General features: G+C 40.3%; 1 protein-coding gene across 1 annotated transcript; it reads left to right on the top strand.

The window, feature by feature from the left end:
- Positions 1-378: 378 nt before the first annotated feature.
- Positions 379-22238, top strand: LOC149290179 (protein phosphatase Slingshot homolog 1-like). The gene is made up of 16 exons (XM_089489431.1): positions 379-444; positions 1227-1370; positions 3383-3420; positions 10649-10752; positions 11369-11433; positions 11684-11805; positions 13793-13861; positions 14346-14411; positions 14638-14832; positions 15017-15110; positions 15708-15836; positions 16938-16984; positions 17636-17782; positions 17985-18185; positions 19384-19927; positions 21102-22238. The coding sequence occupies exons 1-16, from the start codon at positions 379-381 to the stop codon at positions 22236-22238; spliced, it is 3168 nt and encodes a 1055-aa protein (XP_089345557.1).
- Positions 22239-23728: the final 1490 nt, after the last annotated feature.

Genomic DNA, 23728 nt, shown 5'->3' with positions numbered 1-23728 from the left:
CCTCTGCCCGCTGTATGAACCCCCTCCCCGGTAGGAGGAGCTCGGAATCTCCCAGGAACATCGCGAGCGTGGTGCAGCTCACCGGGGGACCGCCGGTACCGGTAATCTCCCTCACCTCCTAGCGACCTGCATCGTAGCTGCCGGACAGTGAGTGCTGCTCAGAGATATGCGCTCGGTCCTGGTACCGTAAACTTACCTGAGCGGCACCGTCTTATGCCGGCTCGGAAACAGGCGGCACCGGAACCTGCCGGGAAGCAATGATTAGGCCCAGTTTGTAGACTCCACCTGGACTTCGCACAGATTGGTATCGAAGTGATTGAGACGAAACCTACCCGGTCTCCATACCGGCTTCATTAAAACAACAGAGAACCGATAACCATGGCCCTAGTGACCCTGCAGCGGTCCCCGACCCCCAGCGCTGGCTCCTCAGCTAGCACGAGTGAGGTAAGACCCCTTTCTCCTCCCACCATTAGGGCGCAGTAAACACCGGGGATGATGCAGCGAGCATAGGCCGGAGTAAGGAAAGCCTGTGCCGGCTGGGAATTCAACGCATAATCTACGGTGTGACCGGTGTGCAGGAGAAGCACCCTCTACGGCCAGGGATACATAGCTTTTCTATGAAGTACATGTGTTGGCCGATTTATAGGCAAGAATAAATGGTTAATGTTCCGTACGGGACTCTTGGCTGCCCCCTAAATAAAGTAGTTGTATTGGTAGCATTAATGTTTACGTTGTATTTTAGCAGTGATTCTGCATGTAGAATGGCATTGGTGTAAGAAAGTGGTATAAATAATGAAGCGAAAAAGCCGATTTTCAATTGTGTCTAAAAACACCTTTTCTGACTTAAAAAACAGGTGCCTGTCTTCTAACTGGATCAATGCTATAGTCCTTATTAGCCTTTCTGAAAGCGCCGTAGGCAGTGACTTGTATTCTACATCATTATCATCGGGCTGGACTGGTGGTACACGGGGCACGTGCCTGGTTGGCCACTGGTCCATTGCGCAGGATGTTTCTTCATGCTGTCCTGTGGATATGCTGGATGTGTTTGGCCATATGAAAGCGTAACTTGCAGCTGATGGCATTAAAGTGCCACCGCCACTTTTCATCCTTGGGGCAATTTTTGCTGCTTTAGGTGAAAACTAAACAGAAGATGATCCGACCATCCAATGCACGTGATAACTGTGCCCCCGTATAATTGTTAGGTTTTTTTTCTTCTTTCCTGGCAGATGCTTAAAGAGATTCAGCAGAATCCCCCTCTATGTGTCTTGTCCTCTTTCCCCACCTACCAATTCCTTTTCTCTATGGCCGAGATGCCTTCGGCTAAACAATTCCCCTCAGAAGTCTTATACTTCACACCAGCTGGCGGATGTGTAAATTCCAGGGGATCTTCCAAGACCCTCCTTGTGTACTTGAGCTGAAAGAGCGCCCCTCTGATTTCAGCTGGAGCACTTTCTTGCCATTGAATGGCTGATTATCATGTAGGTCTGTATAGAGTACTGGAGCATCCCTTTAATGAAACAGGTCACCAGAGAGTGTTTTTTATTGGCCCTATATATATCTATATAATGTTTTTATATATCTGCTAAGATGCCTTTTTTGAGTGTAAACAACTGCAGCTTTTCTCCTCTTTCTTAAGAATTAAGCTCTTTTGATTCTGTTTATTATCTGGAAAGCTGACTTAATATTTCATGCACCGCAATGTTCTTATGAATAGATATGATGAATATTTACGGTGGGTGTAGCGGATGCGTGACCTTTGTTTTAGGGACTGCAATTTTACATTGACTTGCAGGGGTTAGGTTATATTTTTTTTTTTTTGTTTTTACCTTTGTTTCCTTTCTATGTGTACTGTCTCACTACTGTCTCACTATCACAAAGCCTGTACAGCTTGCACTCTTGAAAGGTATATACTGTATTTGCTTGATTATAAGACAAATATTAATTTGGAAAAAGCCTGAATATAAGACTACCCTGTAGGACGGAGGTTGTCTATGCACATTGCGCAGACGTTCACTGGCTGCCAGAGAGGAGGATCCAGGTCCCCTTTAGCGCTGCGGGGATTCTCCTCTTTGGCAGCCGGTGAACGTCTGCGCGATGCGCTGATTATTCTATGTAGCACCATCTATGTGCAGTAGGTAAACATGTACAAGTAGTAAATAACATAATAATTCAACTTATAGAAACAAGAGGTAACGAGGGCCCTGTTCAAACAAGCTTGCATTCTAGAGCGAGTTGAGGTATTTTACACAAGAGGTAAAAGTGCCTCTGCTAGGGCCACACTAGTATAAGTATTGTCTGAAGGCAGGTGAGGGACTAGGAAAGATCTGTTAAAGGCAGAGCAAATAAAGCGTTAACGTGTTAGTTTGTAGGCATTAAAAAGTGGGCCTTGAGGGGTTTTTTGAAGGACCCAAGGCAGGGAGAAAGATTGATAGGCCGGGGAGGGCATTCCACAGGATAGGGGCAGCCATTGAGAAATTTTGCAAGGGTACATGAGAACTAGAAATCAGAGCAGAGTAGTCTTCACGTCATTACATGAAAAGCACATGTGTAATCTATGTAAAAATGCAAAAAGATGTATTGGAGTAACAAAGGTTACTTTGTCTTCTCTTGCATATGTCACCATATCACCCTGTAATGGTATCTGCCCAGTTAAGTTCTTAAAAATAAATAAATCTGTGAATCAAGTAAGGTTGAGGCTTACACAGAGCTTAAACAGACAAAGCTGTGTGGTGGTCCAAGAGCTTATGTGCTGTCTGTTTCCATATCAGAACGCCTGCGCTGGCAACAAGTCCACCTCTGAGTAGAGAGCAAACTGCTATGTTATGATAAACCAAGCTATTCACATGTGATTTTAAAGATATAAAACATTACATTTATCACATCCCTTTCATTTGGTGGAAGCTGTATTTCATAGATCATTTCTGTAGTCCATAGGCCTTTTCTTTACCTAATAAAAAAAAATAAATAATAATAATTAAAAAAAAATTGTTGTCTAGGTCTGGCGAAAACACATCTTCTAGTTTGATAATGTATTTGCAATTTAGCTACATTTGCGGTTTTGTTTATGAACTAGAACTTTGCTCTAAAGTAGGACATACAAAGCTGGATATAGAACGAATGCTCCGCGCATTACCTCTTATCTCTGTTTACATCACGATACCTGTTACCTTACTCTACAAAACTTCACCAAGGTTGTCCGATTCAAGCAGACTTTTTGTGACTATCTTCTTGCTCTTTTTGTGTGTGTGTCCCGATACTGAATTTTACTTATGTAGGTTTGGGGCATCCTATATTTAGAAGTTATATGATAAGATATTTTAGCTCATCTTAGTAAGTTAACATTGTTTTACATGTACTTCAATACCATTTCTTTTTCATGCAGGAGTTTGGCAATGATGAAGATCGTAAAGCGAACGTGAGGTAAGCAATGCATGGAGAAACACTTTTATTTACTATTTAATTACTTTTAATACTTTATACATTGGCTTATGGCTGTAGAAATCCTAGTTCCAGCGTTTAAAAGACATTGTCTATATGTGGGAGCTGGAGTCAGTTTTCTTTTGAATTATACACAGTCATGCTGCAGACAATTTAAGCCTGTATAATAAATAAGGTTAAATAGACCATGCGTCATATTACTTTAATGCACACGATAGCAGGTGGTCTCTTTACGTCTTCATGTGGTCCACATGGGGGGGGGGGGATTCAGCAGAACACCCTGCAGAAGATGCATTTGGCCGAATATACTCCCCTCCAGGCAACTCCAGTGCTGGCTCTGCTGTATTTGTATAAAGTCTTCCAATTCATTTTAGTTGGAGCACTTTTCTGACCGGCCATACTGCCATTGATTCATTGGATGTACTAAATGCCACTTACTGACAGCTGAAGCAGCCAATCGGTGACAAGAAATTTTGGATCATGGAGAAACAGAAGATTTCTAGCTGGGCTAACGTAATTGTGATAAAAGGCCTTTGTACGCCTATGAAGATTAAAAATACCCCCAGATATGCCACTCTGCAACCCCCATACTTACCCCCATGCTCCAGACTCTTTGGTGCCTAGTAGGGACAGCTGGTGAGCACCTGCAGGATGCGCATAGACAAACCTGTGCTGCTGGCCGGCACTTTTGCTGGAGCTTCTATGACTGAGCACCGTAAGGTCATGTGACGCCGGTGCTCCATCACAGAAGTCCCAGTGGAAGTGCCGGCAGTAGCGGAGGTTGTCGGCGCGCTTCGCACAGATGCCCACCGGCTGCCAGAGAGGAAGATCCAGGTCCCCTGCAGCGCTGCGGGGGATCTGGATCTTAGTGTTATTATCCAACCTCTGTTTGAGGTCGGGCTATAAGACGCAGGGTACTTTTAGAGCATGTGCTCTGAAAAAGCCCTCATGTTAAAATCTACCTCATGTCCACTACAGGGAGTGAAATCGTCAATTGAATTTGTGCAAGCAATACCCGGCACATAGGTGTGAGTCTTTGAGGGACACCTGACAGGTACACATTTCAGCCATCATGGAGTGCACTTGCTTCGGCACTCCTAGACCTCGCACAAGCAGCAAAATAATATTCACGCAGTTTGTATTTGGCTGGGCGCTCTTGTGCGGCGGATCTGTACTTTCTGTCTATGGGTTCCAGTTATACCAGTCCATCAGCTGTAAAACCTACAAGGTGATGGGCCCAGTACTTGCTGGGATAGGGCTGGCATGTTTAATGATGGCAGACTTTACTGCCATACGAGAGAAGAGAAGGAGGGAATTAGGAGACCCGTCGGATCCAGATAGACGCTTCCTCTGCGGGAAAAGCAGGCAGCTTGCGCAGTTCCTAATACTTGGGATCCGGTTAGTTGCTCGAGGGGTACTAGTTAGTATCCCAGGACTTGTGGTACCAGCCTGCAAGCCAGTATCCAACACAGGCACAACCCCTAAAGTCTGTAAAGCTAGCGTACTGCAGATAACCACCTTCGCACTAATCATCTTGTGTTTCTGCTTGGCTGTCTGTATGAGCAAATACCATCCGGCCGGTGACTGTGAGGAGGACCCAGAAGTCTCCAGAAATCAGCCAGTTCCTGAAACCGTGGGTGCAACAGGACATGATACGTCAATGAGCGAGGACCCTCCTTCCTACAACAGTGTCCTATTTCAAAGGGGCGACCATGAATACAACGTTCTATGGCTGTGCGGGCCGACCGTAGAATACACCGACGAGTGTTGCCCTTTGGAGCCACCTCCAAGATACGAGGACATATATCCTACTCAGCCGGAAACCTGAAGAGAGTTCATCATCATCGTATTACTCTGTTTCAGAATCATTGGAGTCGAGCGACTATGAGCTCACACCAGGACCCTAAACGTGGAAAGTCTGAACTATTGGGGGGTTCTAACATTTCGACTCAGTACAGTGTTTGAGCTGGAAGTGTCACCCAAAATATCACATCTGACAATATCCAGGTCTGTAGATAAAGGACTGAAATCAGACTGGGTTTTTTGTCAGTGCCAGCACCGTACAAAACAGAAATGCCCCCCCCTTCCCCCCATGAGACTTCTCCTTTAAATAACGGATAAATAAAATGACATCATTTCATGGTTGCCTCTCAAACAGTATCTGTGCGTGTTTGTGTGTGTGTTGGATATACCATGTGTACGAGGTCACTTTATCGTATGGAATCTATAACATTAATCTCTTACATGTGAAATCAATGTGTTATCTATGGCTTAGAACCACCTCCAAGATGCAAGATATTAGGGCTGCAACAACTAATCGATAAAATCGACAATGAAAATCGTTGCCAACGAATTTTATTATCGATTAGTTGAATCTATTTTTATCGATTATAAAATGAGGGTTTTTTTGAGCAAATCCACTGAAAAATACCCCTCGTTTTATAATCGGTTTCATTCAGTGTGACTCACAGCAGTTACTACTTATAGTCCCTCCCTGCAGTCACTCTGATGATTGGCCCCACCCCTTCTTTCTACCAGTCCCTCCCTGCAGTCACACTGAAGATTGGCCCCGCCCATTTCCAGTAGCGTCCACATGGCTCAGCAATTCATCTAACTGTGAGTATAAAATTAACATTTGGGCTGCTGAAAGGGGAGGTGGGGGTTAATTTAGGGGCAGTTATGATTAATGGGGTGTTTAGGGTTAATTTAGGGGCAGTTATGGTTGGGGTGCTTAGGGTTAATTTAGGGGCAGTTATGGTTGATGGGGTAATTAGGGTTAATTTAGGGGCAGTTATGGTTGATGGGGTCATCGGGGTAATTTAGGGGCCGTTGTGGTTAATGGCATCTTCAGGGTTAACTTAGGGGCAGTTATGATTGATGGGGTGTTAAGGGTTAATTTAGGGGCCGTTACGGGTGATGGGGTGTTAAGGGTTAATTTAATTTAATAAGGTTAACTTAAGGTGCAGTTAGAGGTAAAGGGGGGGGGGCAAACTAAGGGGAATCTAAATCCTGGGGGCAGTGAAGATTATTAATGTATTTAATGAGCCTGTGAATCTGTCAGGGCACTATGGGATATCTGGGGGGGGGTATAAGGCATATCTGGGGAGGACGGAGTGACATATCTGGGGAGTATAAGGCATACTGGGGTATAAGGCATATCAGGGGGCACAGTGGCATATCAGGGGGTATAAGGCATATGTGGGAGGCAGTGTGGCATATCTGGGAGGCAGTGTGGCAAGCCTGGGTTCAGATGTGCATATCTGGGAGGGGCAGGTTGGGAAATAAAAACAAGAAATGCATTTTTATCAGTTTTTTTTATTATTCTGTCTTTGTTTTTAACATACAGTTATTTTACATGAAAAATTTACATTTATTTTTTTATTCGGCTAATCGAAAAAATAATCAGCCAACTAATCAATTATGAAAATAATCGTCAGGCGCAGCCCTACAATATTTGCTTTTCTTTCAAAAATAAGGAAATTTCTAAGTGACCCCAAACGTTGGGGGGAATAAAATCATTTTGTGAAGAGTTCAAGTCCGGATGCTCAGGCCAGCCACGTTGATCTAAAAGGGAAGCACATCCAGTTACAGCTTTTACCACAATGTGGTAGCAGCGAGTCAAACTGAGAAAGAAGGACAGGAGCTGTCATATTTATCCGCCTGGTCTCTTTAGCATATTTGTTAACGTTTCTTATCATGTGAGTGTTTGACAAGCCTGCTAGTCACTATGAGCCATTACATGAGTCACAGCGGGCACATTCATATCTTTGTGATCACATCCCAGGGTGATATGAGAAATGACAAAATAATTGTCTAAAAGTGAAGAAGAAAAAAAAAAAAGAGTACTTTTAGCACAGTAGTCTGTACAGGTGCCGCCAATGTTTTAACATGTAATAATGTTAGTGGAAAGAGTTCCAGTGAATCTTACAAATGAGTCGTTTCCACCATTTTAGAATACCCCATTTTCACAATTACCTTTTTTTTGTAGCGCTTAATTTGTGTGATGAATTGAGGGGTGCTTTTGTTTGTTGTTGTGACTCTTTTTTGTTGTTGTCTTAAAGTAATTTGAAACACTGCAGGGGTTAATTTACCAGTACATTTATGTAGTACATGTTAAATAAAATAAAGAAAAAAAACAATCGGACACTGAATCATATCCCGATATTGGGATTTCAGGAGGATGTGGTAAGAGTTTTCCTGTGTACTATAGGCCTCTCTGCTCGAAAACCTATGCTAAATATAATTTCATGCCTATATAGTGCTTTATTTTCACATTCATTTCCTACCTATTGACTTCTGCAAATCCTATAATGCTATCATCTTATTGCAACTCTATTTAACAGCACTGGAACTCTCCACTTTATATATAATATATACAGCAAATCCAAAAAATGAAGTCCAACATTCAGGTCCTTATTAGTCCTCGGCCATAATAAACTTTCAGGACATGACGGGTTGATGAATAAGTTATTAAATTGTATTGTGAGGGAAAGTACGGCCGTCTTCGGTAAACCATGGTCATTTAGCGGTTAATGCTTAGTGGTCTTATTTTCCTTCTCAACTAAACATCAGACATTGTGTCCCCCCCCCCCCCCCCCCATTCAAAAGGTCATCCTTGCGGATGAGTCAGCCTGACGGACAATGAACTTAATTTCTTGTCTTTAGAAGAGAGGCAGTCATTATAATTGTCAGCTGAAGCTGCTGACTCATGTAAGTGAGGGTGACAAATGTGGGGCATCACCCTCCGTACCAAAAGCCATATATAGGCTAATAGATATTAACCCATTCAAGTAGGGGCAGGACATGGAACTTAGGTCCCCCAGAACCATGTTTCAATTCTTTGAGGTTTTGTGAAAAAAATGGCATGGACCATCTCATATTATAAATAAAAATAAAAAAGTCAATGTTTACGTGTTGTAGAACCTTTTTTTTTTTTCTTTTCAAGACCCGTTTTTATATGTTTTAAGAAATGGTGTCTATGGACTCTTGGCATCTTACCCTCGTTTGTCATATAGAAAGCAAAACACGGGTTTTCCTGTCATATCAATCATTTAATTAAAGGAGAAAGATGATTAAAGGGCTTACCACTGCACAGGTATAATAAAGGTAGTCACAACTGTAGGTTTATAAAGAGATCATATATGTATAAGCTATTAAAAGAAAACAATATGTGAAGAAAAAAGAAAAGTGAAGCGTAGAAAAGCTTTGAATGCCAACAGCTCTGAAAACAGTGATGGCTATTTAACCATCGCCCTTGCCTACTAGTCTAAGAGCTAATGCATTACAATACATGTATTACCCGCCAGTGAAAATGCATCGGGGCTGAGTCGGCAGATGAGGGAATGTGGTATTTGTAATTCTGAAAGATGAGTTCTAGTCTTTTTGCCTTGGAGCTTAGTGTGTTCATGCATTAATATAAATTAAGATTGATTTTCGCTTTGATCGTTCCAGTTTTTAGTGCGCTATGTCTCTATTCTCAGTCCTCTCTTCCGTCCTGTCTGCTTTTTATTGTATAACTGAAAAATTGTGTAGGAAGAGAATGGTCAGCTGTTTCCTACCCACTATTGGGGCTTTGACATATTTCCATTCGCTATATCTTGTTTGCCAGGACACTGCTCCGGTTTGCTTTAACCAGATAGCTTTCTGTTACGGGGACCTCTGTAAGTTTAATTACTGGTGATATTCAATGCAATGATAAAAAAGCCAACGTGCAGGACTTTTAGCCGGGAGATAAAGCAATGTAAAGTTACGGACGTTTGAGTAAATCCGCAATTGGCAAGGAGGTAATATCTTTGCAGCGAACGAAGGGGTCACTTGGGGTCAGAGGAAATGTGAAAGCGTGCTTTATAAAAATGGATTAGACAGGATGTAATGTTTTTCACACGGTCTTGCAAAAAAGTATTTCTGACATGAGTGGGTAAACTAATGAGCAGTGCTAGCTGGCTCTTATATAACCTGGATCAGGGTGTTTAGGGAAAATGCCATTAAATGGGTCAAGCATGAAAAGCCAGTTTAGGATTATTTGATGATGTATACGTGACTGTTAAACATGTTAATAAGTTATTAAATGACTTTCACAGTTAAATTTTCCAGTGTTTGGAGTCTGTCATGTCTGACATTCACAGCATATTGTAGAACAGTTTTCATTTGGTCTCTGTATAGACTACTTGAATGTACAAGTTAGGATACTGTCCCTTTCACATCTACTCCCGATGACCACACCATATTTTGGCTAATACAAATTCTCTCCATTACAACCACTTTTTCCCGCTATCTAAGTTGCACAGAAATACTGGAGCTGCCGGCCCAAAAGTGACCTCATGAAGTGGCCTGCTGACTGATTTACAGAAAACTGAAGTCATCTTTCCCGCATAAAGAGAGCTATGTCTAAAATGGTTCTTGCCAGAGAACAGTAGTGATTCAGAAAATCACCCAAAGGAAGCTTGCCACTTTTACATAGGCAGTGCTTGCTGATTGCGTGGCCATGCAGAAGCTGCCTGAATGCATAAAAAATAAAACGTACGTCGTTTCATCTGTCATCTGTCTTGGGAGAGAGTCTATTAATACTGGAGAGATACAATTAATGGTGGTCCGTCCCAGTTCTTCAGAAGTGAACAGACGCTGCCTGGGACCATTGAAAGCCAACCTGGACCCAGTGTAGGTGTGATGCTCTGGTGAGACTGGGGCTCAGATAGTCCTTAAAATACACATTTATTCTTGAGTAGGATTCCTACCAGTTTCTGGGCATGTGGGAGAAAGTGATTTGGGAATGGAGGATGTTTTTTAATGTGTTGATGGCAGTTTATAAGTTAGAATCGTGTTAGATTGGTGCTCTTCATAAATGATTTTGTTTGGCTTTGGTGGCAAAATACAATTAACTCTACAATTTTATATTATATGGCAACACAAAACATTCCAGAACCAGACATGTGGGCCATAATGGGTATATACACTGTCCTAGTCATCCCTCTTTACTCTAAAATTGTTTAGTTCAACAGCCTTTATTACCAGTTGGAATTATGAATAGTTATGATATAAAACATTGAAATTGAAAAGCTAAAATATGGGAAGTATTAGAATTTGATTTATATATAATAGTTTTTATGTTTAAATATATCTGCTAATGCCTGCCTATTTAATGTAGGTATGATTATGTGTGGCAATATGGCGTCTGGGCAAAAGTTGAGTAAAAATGTCTCTTGTTTTTCAGCTTGAGTGACAGTTTTTTCATGGTGAAGGGAGCTGCCCTCTTTTTGCAGCAAGGGAACAGCTTCCAGGGGCAAAAGAGTCTTCTTCACTTGCACAAGAATGCTGGTATGCCATGGCTGAAGGGTTAAATGCTATAAAATGGGTATACACTTCTCTCATGAATTCCTGTACCATATAAATACTCACATGCCTTCACATGCTCTTAAAGCTGCCTCTCCCATATAACATAAGCTAAGGAAATGCAGAAGTTATTGTTATTAGTTGTGAAATGGCTTGTGTCGGCTGCATGAATGAGTTGTCTTTTCTGTCAGTTTATATGGGGTTATATGAGGCTCATACACCACAGCCTTATTTGTAGGTTGTATCGGTTTAGGTGAGACTGCAAGTGTCGGTATCTGCGTGGCTATGCAGGACCGTAGCAGTTTGACAGGCAAGCATGTTTAAAGCTATAGCGCTCGACACAAGTAACGCTGTAAGCACGCAAAGCTGGAAGACTGTAGCTGCTTACATGAAAACTGTAGCAGTTGGCGCATGCAAGGCTGTGGAAGGCTCTTGTAGCACTCTGTAACCAACGTATATGTTGGTAAGCAATCATAAGTCGGCATGCATGGTTTTTCTTCTGCTCCTCTTTCACCTATTGATATAGGTTTAGAAGTGCTGGGTATAAGGATGTGTTGTAGTCGGTAGGCTAGATTATGACATTGTTTTTTTATATTTACAGGTGATCTACCCCAGCATCTCCAGATGATGATCAATCTCCTCCGATGTGAAGATCGTATTAAGCTGGTAAGAGCTAGCGCACGGCTGCAGTTCTTCTCACTATTCTGTGTGTCATATGGCAACGTTATGGCTATTTATTGTTGCTCCTTCTCAATTGCTTTGAAGAGATCTGAGCCGTCGACCTCCTCAAAACACGAGTGGGTTTGTCCTCATTTCTGGAGATCCAAAGCAGCCCTTGTCTTGCCTCTCTCCATATTCTTAAATATATCTTCCTCCTTTACGTCCTCTACTAATTTCATATTTTTCTGTATCATAGGCTGTTCGCTTGGAGAGTAGTTGGTCTGACCGCGTGCGTTACATGGTGGTTGTGTACACTAATGGACGTCAGGACACAGAGGAAAACATTTTACTAGGGGTGGATTTTACTAGCAAAGAAAGGTGGGCCCTTGATTATTGTGATCTGTGCAGCATTCACTCTGCGGCCCTCCAGCTGCTGCAGGACTACATCTCCCATAATGCTCTTTCAGCTAAGGGGCTGGGAGTCCTGCAGCAACTGAAGGGCCGCAGGTTGGAGACCCCTGGTCTAAGCAGTGAGGTGGCTTAACTGAATGCTTCTCCATCAATTGTGATGCAGGAGTTAAAATTTAGTTTCCACTTCCTCTGTGACTCTACAGCAGTATAACTCTGTATGTGCTCATAAAAAGTACATTTAGACCATATAATGTACCATAAAGCCATTTTGGCTTTATTTTTGTTGAATACATCATACAATGGTGTAATATATCACTTGTTGCTGTTCATCAATTATTATGTCCTGATATATAAAACCATATAACTCAAAGATGGGGTACTTTCTTTTTCACACGACTGTAATTCATTTGTATATGTTCCAGCAATTTTCTCTTCATATTAAAACATCTTGACTCCCTATCATTACTTGTAATAAATGGGCTCGGTCTTAAAGTTTTTCTGCACCCGTTGGAAAATAATTATCCAAATTAGAAATAAGTGTTGCAGAGTTGATCACTTTGATTCTTGTTTCTTCCAATAAAGATTATTTACTTTCATGTAGAGGACTGCATTGGGAGAAAAAAACTTGCGGGCGGTCTTGCTGGGGTTGCGGGCGGTCAGGCACTGTACCTGCGGGTCCCGGTAATCCTGCACAGTCCCGCAAGGCTGCCTTCTCGCTGCTCCCTTACAGTGTCTCCTCTCTTGCTCCGCCCAGGAACATAACTGAGTCATGTGATGTCACTTCCCGTGACTCCGCCTTGTTCCTGGGCCGAGCAAGAGAAGAGACGCTGTGAGGGAGCAACTCGAGGGCAGCCTTGCGGGACTGCGTGGGAAATCTGCAGTTCAGGTAAGGAGGTGGGCTTGATTGGCCACAAATGTGGCGGGAGTGGCCACAAAAGTGGCGGGAGTGGAACACCTACATTGCGGGAACGGGCGGGAGGGGGATTAAAAAAGCCGTCCCGCGCAGGGCTCTACTTTCATGTTCATTTTCTGCCTTCTGTCTGTGCTTCAATTCAGTAGCAAGTCCATTCTTAATCATTTTAAGGGTCAATTTGTATGTGTATCTGCAATGGCAGCCTCCAGGCTTGCATATGAAAGGTTTATTGGAACAAAATTTAAATAAAACCTGACTTTCTTCAATGCTAAACATCACTGTATGCAATACTTAATTTAACATGTAGAATTTATTAATCGATAGAATTTCCACTGTAAGCTGCTTTGCGTCAGAACTCTTGGTTCTACAACGTCGTCTTCATAAATAAAGTTGACACAAAGTAGTGAATAAAAATCCACCCAAGTTGCCTCTACCTAAAGACGAGTCCATCTATATCAAACTTCCATATGTGTTATTTAATTAACAATACCACACTATTCCTTTTTCATTTCTCTGTATTTGTCTCTAATGTACCCAACTATTGGAAGATACTGTATATTGGAAAATTTGATGACTGTGTATCCAAGAGAAGTAGACACCAGGGTGGATTTTTATTCACTATATTGTGTGTAAATCTTTTATTTATGCACTCAAAGTGAGACGTGTGGAGTTGTCTTTGCGGCACAACGGTTTATGGTGTGGGAATTAATATAAACCCATTATCCATTATTTTTGGGCTTATAAAACACCCATGCACCTCTGCTAATTTACACATAATGTTGACCCTTAGTGCTCAAGTAACAAAACCAGGTATGCAGTCTGTATCAGGGAAGCATATAAATAGTCTAAGTGAGGCCAAAATTATGAAATAATGAAATTAAATTAGGTTTTAGTTCACCTCAAAGCACATAAGTTGGTCTGTGATGTAAATCTGACACATTATAGATGTTATAGGAGATGACGGAACTACAGAAAATATAAGGACCATCTAGTTCTGATTTTATTGGCTCTTTCTGATTATAACTTGTCTGTCTGATCTAGCAAAAACTGCACAATCGGAATGGTTCTGCATTTGTGGAGTGACACCACTATCCGACTGGATGGAGATGGGTAAGAGTAAAACATTCCGTGAAATAGGCGGACACCAGTTCAAAATCTCTTGACTACATTGTATCGTAGATATGTTTTGTATGCAATAGAGGGTAAATGCAGTTTTAGTACTGTGTGATAAATCAGGACCTCAAGGCCTTGACATCTTTTAACTCAAAAGATAGCCATTGGATTGTATATACTTCTGTTTATCCATGTGCTTCTTCCAGATCCTACTGAAATTTAGTTGTTCAGTGCCTGCCCACTTCATAATTATAATAGATTCTAAGAGCCTGATATTATAGGCATGACCCTTTCATTATAATTCTGTAAGCTAGGACATAGTCTGGTCATCACTAGGGTCTTTCATTACACATGACGCTCCTTTGTGTCTAATATTACTATCATAAGCATCATCCATATTGCACTAGCCTGATCTTGAATATGAGTGAAGTGCAATTGTGTTTGCTCCTGAATACTAACATCAGTTGTCTGATTTTTGCAGGGGATTTAGTGTCAACACTGCAGGGAGAACCCATGTATTCAAGCCGGTGTCTGTCCAGGCCATGTGGTAAGCCAACATAGCCAATAGTGTGAGTTACTGGCACAAACTGTTGGGTGAATACAGTGTGCATGTATGTAGCATAATATCTAGTTCTCAGGGTCAGGATGTGGTAATTATCTTACTAGACAGATCCATTCACATGGATGCATGTTTAGTAGATCTTCTCAATAAACTGAGGACTCATCAAACTAAATATATGTATTTTCTTGTGTACTAAAACCAAAATCTTTAGGTCAGCTCTTCAGATATTGCACAAAGCCTGTGAGGTTTCCCGGCGCCACAATTATTTTCCAGGAGGGCTTGCTCTTGTGTGGGCCACGTTCTATGAGAGCTGCATCAGCTCTGGTCAGAGCTGCATCAATGAGTGGAATACCATGCAGGACTTGGAGTCCACAAGACCAGACTCGCCTATCCTCTTCATGGAAAAGTCAGTACAGAGTAATATACCAGTATTGTGTTACAGCACATTCAGCTTAACATTTTTTGACAATTTCTAGAAATTACCCCATTATGAGTCCCAGCTGTTTTGTAAGCAAATAGTATATTGTCATAGCAGACCTTATTCCAGAAAATGAGTGAAATTGTCACTTGATATTTTTTACTTTGTGCAGGCCAAATGAAGGGGAGAAAACTGAATTGGTTATCAAGGCAACACTTCGGAGCATCATGATGATCAAAGATTTGGAGAATGTGACTTGCAAAGAGGTGTTTGAGACTATTGATTCTTTTATACTGTGCAGCTATATCGGGATTTTTGTTGGACCAATACTCCTATCAGCGTTGGTGATCTGAAAGGCTAACTAAGGAAACGAGGAACAAGCCATAGACCGCACTTGGTCAGCTTTGTACTAAATATTCTCTTTTTGCTGTAAAGCATCACTGACCTTTTTGAGGTTTTTCTTTCTGGCAATGAGGTGATGCTTAATGAAGTAACATTTTTGTTTTCTTTATCATGATTATTTTGTTTCCTTTTGAATAGATTCACTTTAGTCAGAAGTGATACCTGTTACTGAGCCAACATAAGAAAAGATAGTCATAAAACCTTTGAGACGTCAAAGGTCTCTTCTTGAGATGGTGTTTCTATATTTGTCCCATAAAGGGCATCACCCTCAACCAAATGCATTTCCTTCTCTGACCAACCAGCGTATATCCATTTTGCTTATTTTCAATTATTGGTGGGTTAGTGGAAAGTGAGTGACCGATTTCTCTTTTGTGTCTTTGTAAATGTTACTCTACATTTTTGAATTGTGTGTGTGTGAACGCAGAATAGTTGCTGAATTTGAATATCGTGGCATCTTTTAGATCCGCAATGAGGTGGAAAAGAAGTTGAGCTGTAATCTGAAGGAGTATAAGGAATATATAGACAATGAAATGCTACTGATCCTTGGTCAGATGGATAAAGCCTCTCTCATCTTTGATTATTTGTATCTGGTGAGTAAATCGAGAGACACTATATCATTCTACACGTAGTTACCTTATTCCTAAAGAACTATAGCTGCATTAATTGTATAGATGTTTCACCCAACTTATTCTCAAATATTTATATTGGTGGCTGTGATGTTTCTTGGCAACCAGTGAGTATAAAAACTTAAGAGAAAATGTTCCACGTTAAAAGGGAACTGTCGCTTATTCTAAATATATTTTGAACACGTTTTCCTAAGAAGTAAACCGAGGGTACACCCATTCCTAGGAAGAGCCTTTCTGAAATGTTTGTTCAGCTGAAATGGTACATTCAGCCTTAACATTTTAGGACGGGATACGTATACTAATGTTTGTTAATGAAGGGAACAAGCGTAACCTTAAAATGACTGTCCCACAAAAAGAACTAAACTCCGTCCCAAGAAGTGGCTCTGTTGATATCAAAGTTCCTACTTTTTTTTCTTGGTATGCTAAATAAATCTATTCAATGGTGTTTACTGATTTAATAAAGATATGTAATATTTATGGATTTATTACGTGTCCATCTCATGGAAGTACCTATCTTAATTTACTGCTTGGGTTTAGTGTAAAAAATGGACAGGACCTTAGATCCAAAAACATTTGATAACTTGAATGTTGCCACATTTTGTCCCTAACCCCATGTCCGTTGAGGTAAAATACACCCTGGAAAACAATCGCAAATTGAAAAACAAAAATGCAACCTCTGATTTATTAAACAAATTCACTGGTGTTGAAGTTTTTATATTCATACACTTACATAATAGCAGTGTTGTCGGATAACAAAAATTCTACGCATTTTGTACTCATATAATTTAGCTCTTTGCTTTGTTGTTTGTTTGGGTTTTTGTCTTTATTTTTACAGACCGTTTCACTGCCAACTTTGCTCCTTTGGTAGACTTTTAACATTTTAGTCGAATACGGGTTTGTGCAGAGTATTTTAAAAGTGTATGGTAATTTTTAAATGTTGAGCGCCATTGTCCACTCTGTTCCAAGAGGTGCTGTTTCATTTGAGGCTTGTTGTTTACGGTCACAAGACACGACTGTATGACAGATGCGCAGTATCCTCATGTTAATGTGTTGTGTATGTTTCAGGGTTCTGAATGGAATGCATCAAACATTGAGGAGCTGCGCAGTGCAGGGTAAGTATGGTACACTTTTATAACACAATCTATTGTCTCATACACCCCCAGCAGTGAATAATGCGTATTTAAAATACTTGGTAAGCACTTTAATATGTATTCCTTACCTCCAAAGGAAAAAATCCCTATAACCTTTTAGAAGAAGCACACCACCCTCTCCATGCTCCGCTATTTGCTTTAAACCAGCTGATTGGTGGCAGGAAAATTATTTGCGGTCAGGGGAGTCTCGTTATAGAATAGGGCAGAGTATGGCAGTATTATAGACTGTGACAGAATATGTGTAGGAAATATATTTGTGTTACTTACATTAGTAGGAAATATTACATGAAATAAATTACCATGAAGCAGGCACAAATAGAGATTTCAGATGTTTTATTTGTATTCCGATTACCTTTTTTGTGACAAGCTAGGATTATGCACGTGGCAATTAATTGATGCCCACATTTACATCAGTGCTACAAAGGCTTGGTTGCTATGCAGTTACCAATGATGGATGAAAACATTTTTTTTTTAAAGAATCTCTGGGTGCAGACTAGTTCTCATTCCAAGTGGTATCTTTGTAAATATGTAAATAAAAAAAAAATGTAAATGAATGCTTTTCTTTCATTAAGTAAATGCCTGGTTTACTTTAACAGCATTTTCTCTTTGTAGGATTGGCTACATTCTAAATGTGACCAGGGAAATAGACAATTTCTTCCCTGGCCTTTTTGCCTACCACAATATCCGCGTGTATGACGAGGAGACCACAGACTTGTTGTCCCACTGGAATGAGGCGTACCATTTCATCAATAAGGCAAAGTTAGTTTTTGTATATACATGTTTAGTCTAATCACTGTGGCTGATAATATGTAATTGGTAATCGAGTGAGGTGTTCTTATATAGTTTAATGTTTTCAAAGTCACTCGTGATACAATACTATCAACACATCTAGATTACTGGTTTCTGGGTGCGTAAACAACATAGACATCTCATTAACAGTGCACTTGATATTTCCTCACAGGAAGAACCATTCCAAGTGTCTGGTTCACTGCAAAATGGGGGTTAGTCGCTCTGCTTCCACCGTCATTGCATATGCCATGAAAGAGTATGGCTGGTCTATGGAGAAGGCATACAGCTACGTAAAGCAGAAGCGCAGTGTGGCTAGGCCAAATTCAGGGTTCCTGCGCCAGCTGTCCGAGTATGAGGGAATCTTGGATGCGAGGTAAAGGAGTTTGTAACACTATGGGTATGATTGTGACTTACCAGTTTTATTTTGGCAGTAATGAGTAATGTCAACTCCAGTTCATTCTAACTGGTCAAGAAAAGTTACATTAACCTTTGATTATATACAGTTATTGGGTAGCCACATGAATCGAAGCTGCAGGAATGTGACAAACCTGTGGGAAAGGCATACAGGATTGCCAGTTTTATTGCTAGAGGCATCAGTAGCAAAACAGAGGGAGGTGGTCATGTCTCTTGAAAGAAAAGTGTTTTAAACAGTACTGAAAAACATTTCCAGAAAGCCGTGAAATAAAAGCATTTAAAAAAAGAACCCCCCCCAAAAAAACAAAAACCAGACTGTGGTCTGTAATCGTGTAACATTTGCAAAGGTATACATGGATACGATACATACAATGTAATCAAGAGGGCATTTGGTAGAAGAAGCATTTGAATACACAGATGGTTAAACAATGTACAAGAGGGAAGTAGGTCTCAAAGTAGAACACTTAGTTGTCCAAGAGGAGGTAAATGTAAACTGGAGGGACAGTGGCTTAGATCTTCAATAAGAAGGTGGTGGATAGGTGCAATGGTCTTCTTGTAGAGGTGAAATAAATCATGGAATTGACACTTGCATGTAGTAGGCATCAAATTAACTTGATCAGTAAGATTTGAGGCATTTCATTAGGAGAATAATGGAAAGAATGTGTGGGCTGTAACGTTCTTATATAATCAGGAGCTGATAGGAGATGAGCTGTCTGGGACAGCTGTTAAAAGCTTTGCATGTTGACAATGCCATATTTAAAATTGTTTTTAACCATTTGTTCCTTCTGTGTTTACATTTAAAATTGATTTAGAAAACGTAAAATATAACCTTTTTTGGGGTTCTAGTGACTCTCAGAGACCATGAATCTGAAAGGCCTATCCAAGATAATGGCAAAATTATGAAATAAAATTTGCTTTTACATGCAAAATGTAAATGTACTTTAGTTATCATAGTCCTTTTGATTTATAACGGACCAATCATGGACAAGTCATTTAAGCAAGCATGGGATAGGCATAAGGCCAAGCTAGATATAGGATAAGGGCAAGTACTAAAGGAAAGTACTCAGAGGTTGGGCAGACTGGATGGGCCTACTGGTTCTTATCTGCCGTCACTTTCTATGTTTCTAAGTAAGGGTAAAACTGTTTTCTCCTTTTAGTAAACAAAGGCACAACAAATTGTGGAGACAACATGTGGAAAGAGGGCTACCACCAAATGAGTTTGACTTATTTCCTGACACATTTCAACCAGTTAACTTAGATGGCGAGTTGAACTGCAGACTAAATGAGGATGATATGGGCCCTAAGATTCTAACGGACAGCAGGTATTTTAGGCATCTGACCCAGGCTCATGAATTAATTGAGCCATCAAATGTACTTCTGGAAGTGGATGAACTAGAGAGAGATGTCCTCTTGGAAGAGGTTCCTTACTGTACTGCTAAAGCCAACGAAAAGGACCAACAGTGGAAGGGAGGCGAGCTGTTGCCAGAAAATTCCGACTTGAAAGACAGAGAAGTGAGGAAGAAATTGGTTTTTGAAAACACCATGAAGCCTAAAAATCTTGAAGATGTTTTCAAGGCGACAGAAAACCGGAGACAAGAACAAGTGGCTTCTGTCTCCACTGAGGCTCACAATGAGGATATAGGCATCAACAAAGAAAACACAAACAGTAGTAGCAAGAGAACCTGCCCTACGGACAGCGAGGTTGGTGTGATTTTCTACTAATTTAGAGTCTATGGCTCAATAATTAAATGATGTAAGGTTTTTTTCCCCCCATTGGTGGTCAAATTTAGGTTTGGTTTTGGTTTATAGCAATAAATGCAAATATTGGTGACGTAGGCCTAGAAGTTATTGCCCTTTGATATTTACCTAAAAACATGGGTTCTATGTTTCTCTATAGTAGAATTGTATATAATTGTATGTTCACTGTTGTAAAAGGACAAATGTTTAAAATGTATTTAGATTTTGTCTCTTGCACTTTGTTTATAATTTCTGGATTTCACTTGTATTGGTAGATGTGTGTTCAGCTTTCACTGTATTATTCAGAATCTTATATGACTAGAAAATGGGTTTGGGTAACATAGCTTAGTGTTATAGGTGACTGGCCTGAATATTAAAGAAGGTTTGGGCTGGATGCCCTTCTATGCCATTTGAATCTTCCCTATGAAAATATCAAACATTAATAGTGATGACGATATTGCCAACTCATTCCAGCCAGAATAATTACAACAAAGTAACCTGTGTAACCATATTTCTGAGGAATGGTGCCCTTGACAGTTTTTTATTTTGCTAGTTTGATTACTGGAGTCCAAGAATTACATTATACATACAAAAAAAATGCATGAACATCAGGATACCGTATTTAAAACTGTTTGAATAAATTACATAATAAAATCCCCACACTGTCCGTCCAGCATAACTTTTCACCCATGTTTTCTTATTGCCTCTAACATTCTATCATTTACATACATCAATAACCATAATCATGCTTTCCACAGACTAGAGAGTCAGAGGCTTAGATGTAATGTGAGAAAGATAGGGTGGAACAACCTCCCAGCAGAAGTGGCAGATGCTAATGCAGTGCATGGGATAGGCAAAATGACTAGCGCTCTAAGAGGAGACCAAGGACTGACTCTTTAAATCCGAAATAATGAGCAGACTAGATGAGCTTTGGTTCTTATTGGCCGTTTATATTCCATGTTTTAATGTTAAATAATTCTCCTTCATAACAAATGTTCCTGTAGTTACAAACAAATAGGATTAGATGAGTTCATAGAAATATGACAAGACAATGGTCTTAATTAAATATTTCTTAAAATTATTTTTGGGTTTTTTGTTTCTTTTAATGTGATTTTCTTTTTTTATTCTTTAATTCCAGGATGATGCCATTTTTGGAATCCTTAGCAAGGTGAAGCCTCCATACCCATCATGTACAGACTGTATGTACCCGTCAATATCTGTTCCTTCTGATGCATGTGAGGAGCCACAGATGTTGAATCCTAAGCAAGCAGAAGATTCTCCAACTATCTGCAGTCAGCCTGCACTATTACAGCACATGACTTCGGCTGTTCTGGACAGAATGCAGAGGCGCCCATGGGGCAAAGAGCTCACGTCGTCATGCCCTCCACATATGCAAAAAGGTTCCCCTGGTTTTCATGTAAAAGCCACCGACAAGCATTTCAGTGACTCTGATAAGCCACTTGTTGGAGCTGCACCATCGGAGTCATGTACCAATCAATGCTCGGCATCTAGGAATGATCTGAAAGAGGCGAGCGACCCTAAATACTTTATTTTTAGTAAAGAATTTGAAAAAACGACAATGCACAGCTACTTAATGCAACATCAAGAATCCATTATTCAACTTCAAAAAGCAGGCTTGGTCAGAAAGCATACCAAAGAACTGGAACGTCTCAAGAGTGAAAGCTCATTTGCCAAAGAAAGTCCTTTAGAAAAGACAGATTTTGTTGCATCAGCTCATAGCAAAGATGTAGAGGCTCAACAAGAGATGGATATGGAAGGTTGTGGTCGAAAGCCTAGCATAGAAAAAGCAGACGATCTTAGCATTTTAGATGGGATGTTTCAGAAGACCTCTACGCCATGCCTTTTCAAGATGGATCTCATCAGCAGTTACACAATAGACTTCCTGAAAACCATATGCTACACACCAACCTCATCCTCACTGAGCTCTAATCTCACTCGTAGCTCAAGTAGTGACAGCATCCATAGTGTCCGTGGCAAGCCGGGGCTGGTAAAACAGAGGACTCAAGAAATTGAAACAAGAATGCGTCTGGCTGGTCTCACGCTTTCTTCCCCGCTTAAGAGGTCTCATTCTCTTGCTAAACTGGGAAGTCTCAATTTTTCTTGTGATGACTTATCATGTGACATGGACAGCTTTCAGAAATCTGAGTGCAAGAATGCCAAGTTAGTAAACAGCCCAGTCTTTACGGACACGCTGTCCTCATCAGCGACGATAGAATCTCCTTCCAAACTCATGGAGACTGTAGATACACCGTAGAAGAAGGAGCACGTTTTTTTTTTTTATTGTTTTTGGATCCGTATTTATTTGTTTTGCCAATGTCACTTTTACTGTATCCCTGAACTAAACATGAAATGCTCAGATCTGTATGGGAATGTTTAGATTTTGTTGGTTTTTACTACAGTGACTAAAGTCTTTGCTCCCAGGTTGAGCAGGTTGAGAATATAATTATGCAATTATTAGTAATGTTTTTGTTAACTTTCTATGATGCAGTGTTCTTTTTTTCTTTTTATTGTTGCTGCCAAGTAAGGCACTGTCTATTTATATTCTTTGTGTTGAAAACATTGCTAAAATCTGTAGAGCTACAGAAGATAAACATTTAAATTAATGTATGTACATACTTGCAAATATGTGACATTAACATTCCTACCTCCATTTTTTTGTACATAATACAAGCTTGAATATGAAGTTACGTCAGTACTGCAGTCCTGCAATCGTGTCCTAAAGGGTCAGTGATCACCTGAATTTTAACCATTTATTTGTCTGAGTGCCATTATGGTGGGGGGTAAAGAGAAGTTGGCCTTTCTGTGAAGCCCTAGCTATTTGAATATATTACGGAAGTTGCGGTTTAAATATCAAAGTTACAATTGTTCACCCATAAATGAAGAGGCATATAGGTTGCCATGCTGCCTAAGTACAAGATTCTGATAGTAGGGAACACTGGAACTGGATAGTTTCATGTTCATGGCAGGTTACAAACATTTTGTGTTTTGATTTGTCGGCACCATTTGTTGTGTATATACATATAGTTTTCTAAATTATGGTTATCGTGGTTTGTGAAATTATATGCTGAATAGTCAACCATAGTTTCTGTGTGGATATAGCAGTCTAAGGGTCTTAAAAGGGTATTGCAGGTTCTAAAAGCTGAGTTTTGTGGTTAACGTAGTAGCAAGACACGTTAGCTGCAAATACCTGTAGGACTTATACTGTTCTCTCTTTCTATGCAGTCTCAAAAGTATTTCCCTTGCAGGAAATGTGTTGTGCTTGTGGCGTTGTAAACCTGTAGCCCTTGGTTGCTTAAAAAAATGCTAAGGTTTTACGTCTGTTTAAGCTTAATTTCACAGATCACCAAAGGCAGAGATGTACTACAGTAAAGCCAAATCTCTTTTATAGCATGAAGTATTCTACGTAAACAATTCTAAAGAACTGCTTGTGCTATAACCTAATCTTGAAATTCCAATGACGGCATGTAATAGAAGTAGAAAGAAAACCTATCACAGTACACTAGTGGCATTTATCCAGGAACAAGACCAACATTGGTATTCTTCTTGACCAAATGTGGTGACACTAGTGCTAGTTTTTTGTACTACTGTTCGTATATCGATTCGGTGACAGACTGACAGGCCTTATACGCAAAAACCTGTCGCAGAGAAGAGTACTACATTATTGATTTTTAGATCCACAGACAAACTACAGGAGTTATCCTTGGAGACCCTAAAACATGTTGCTGAGGTTACATAATTCGCTTT

The sequence above is a fragment of the Sceloporus occidentalis genome, unplaced genomic scaffold (genome assembly GCF_023333645.1).
Source record: "Sceloporus occidentalis isolate IW3139 unplaced genomic scaffold, rSceOcc1.0.p SCAF_40, whole genome shotgun sequence".
NCBI lineage: Eukaryota > Metazoa > Chordata > Lepidosauria > Squamata > Phrynosomatidae > Sceloporus > Sceloporus occidentalis.
The sequence above is the reverse complement of the archived record's forward strand: the minus strand, read 5'-3'. Positions and strand labels throughout refer to the sequence as shown.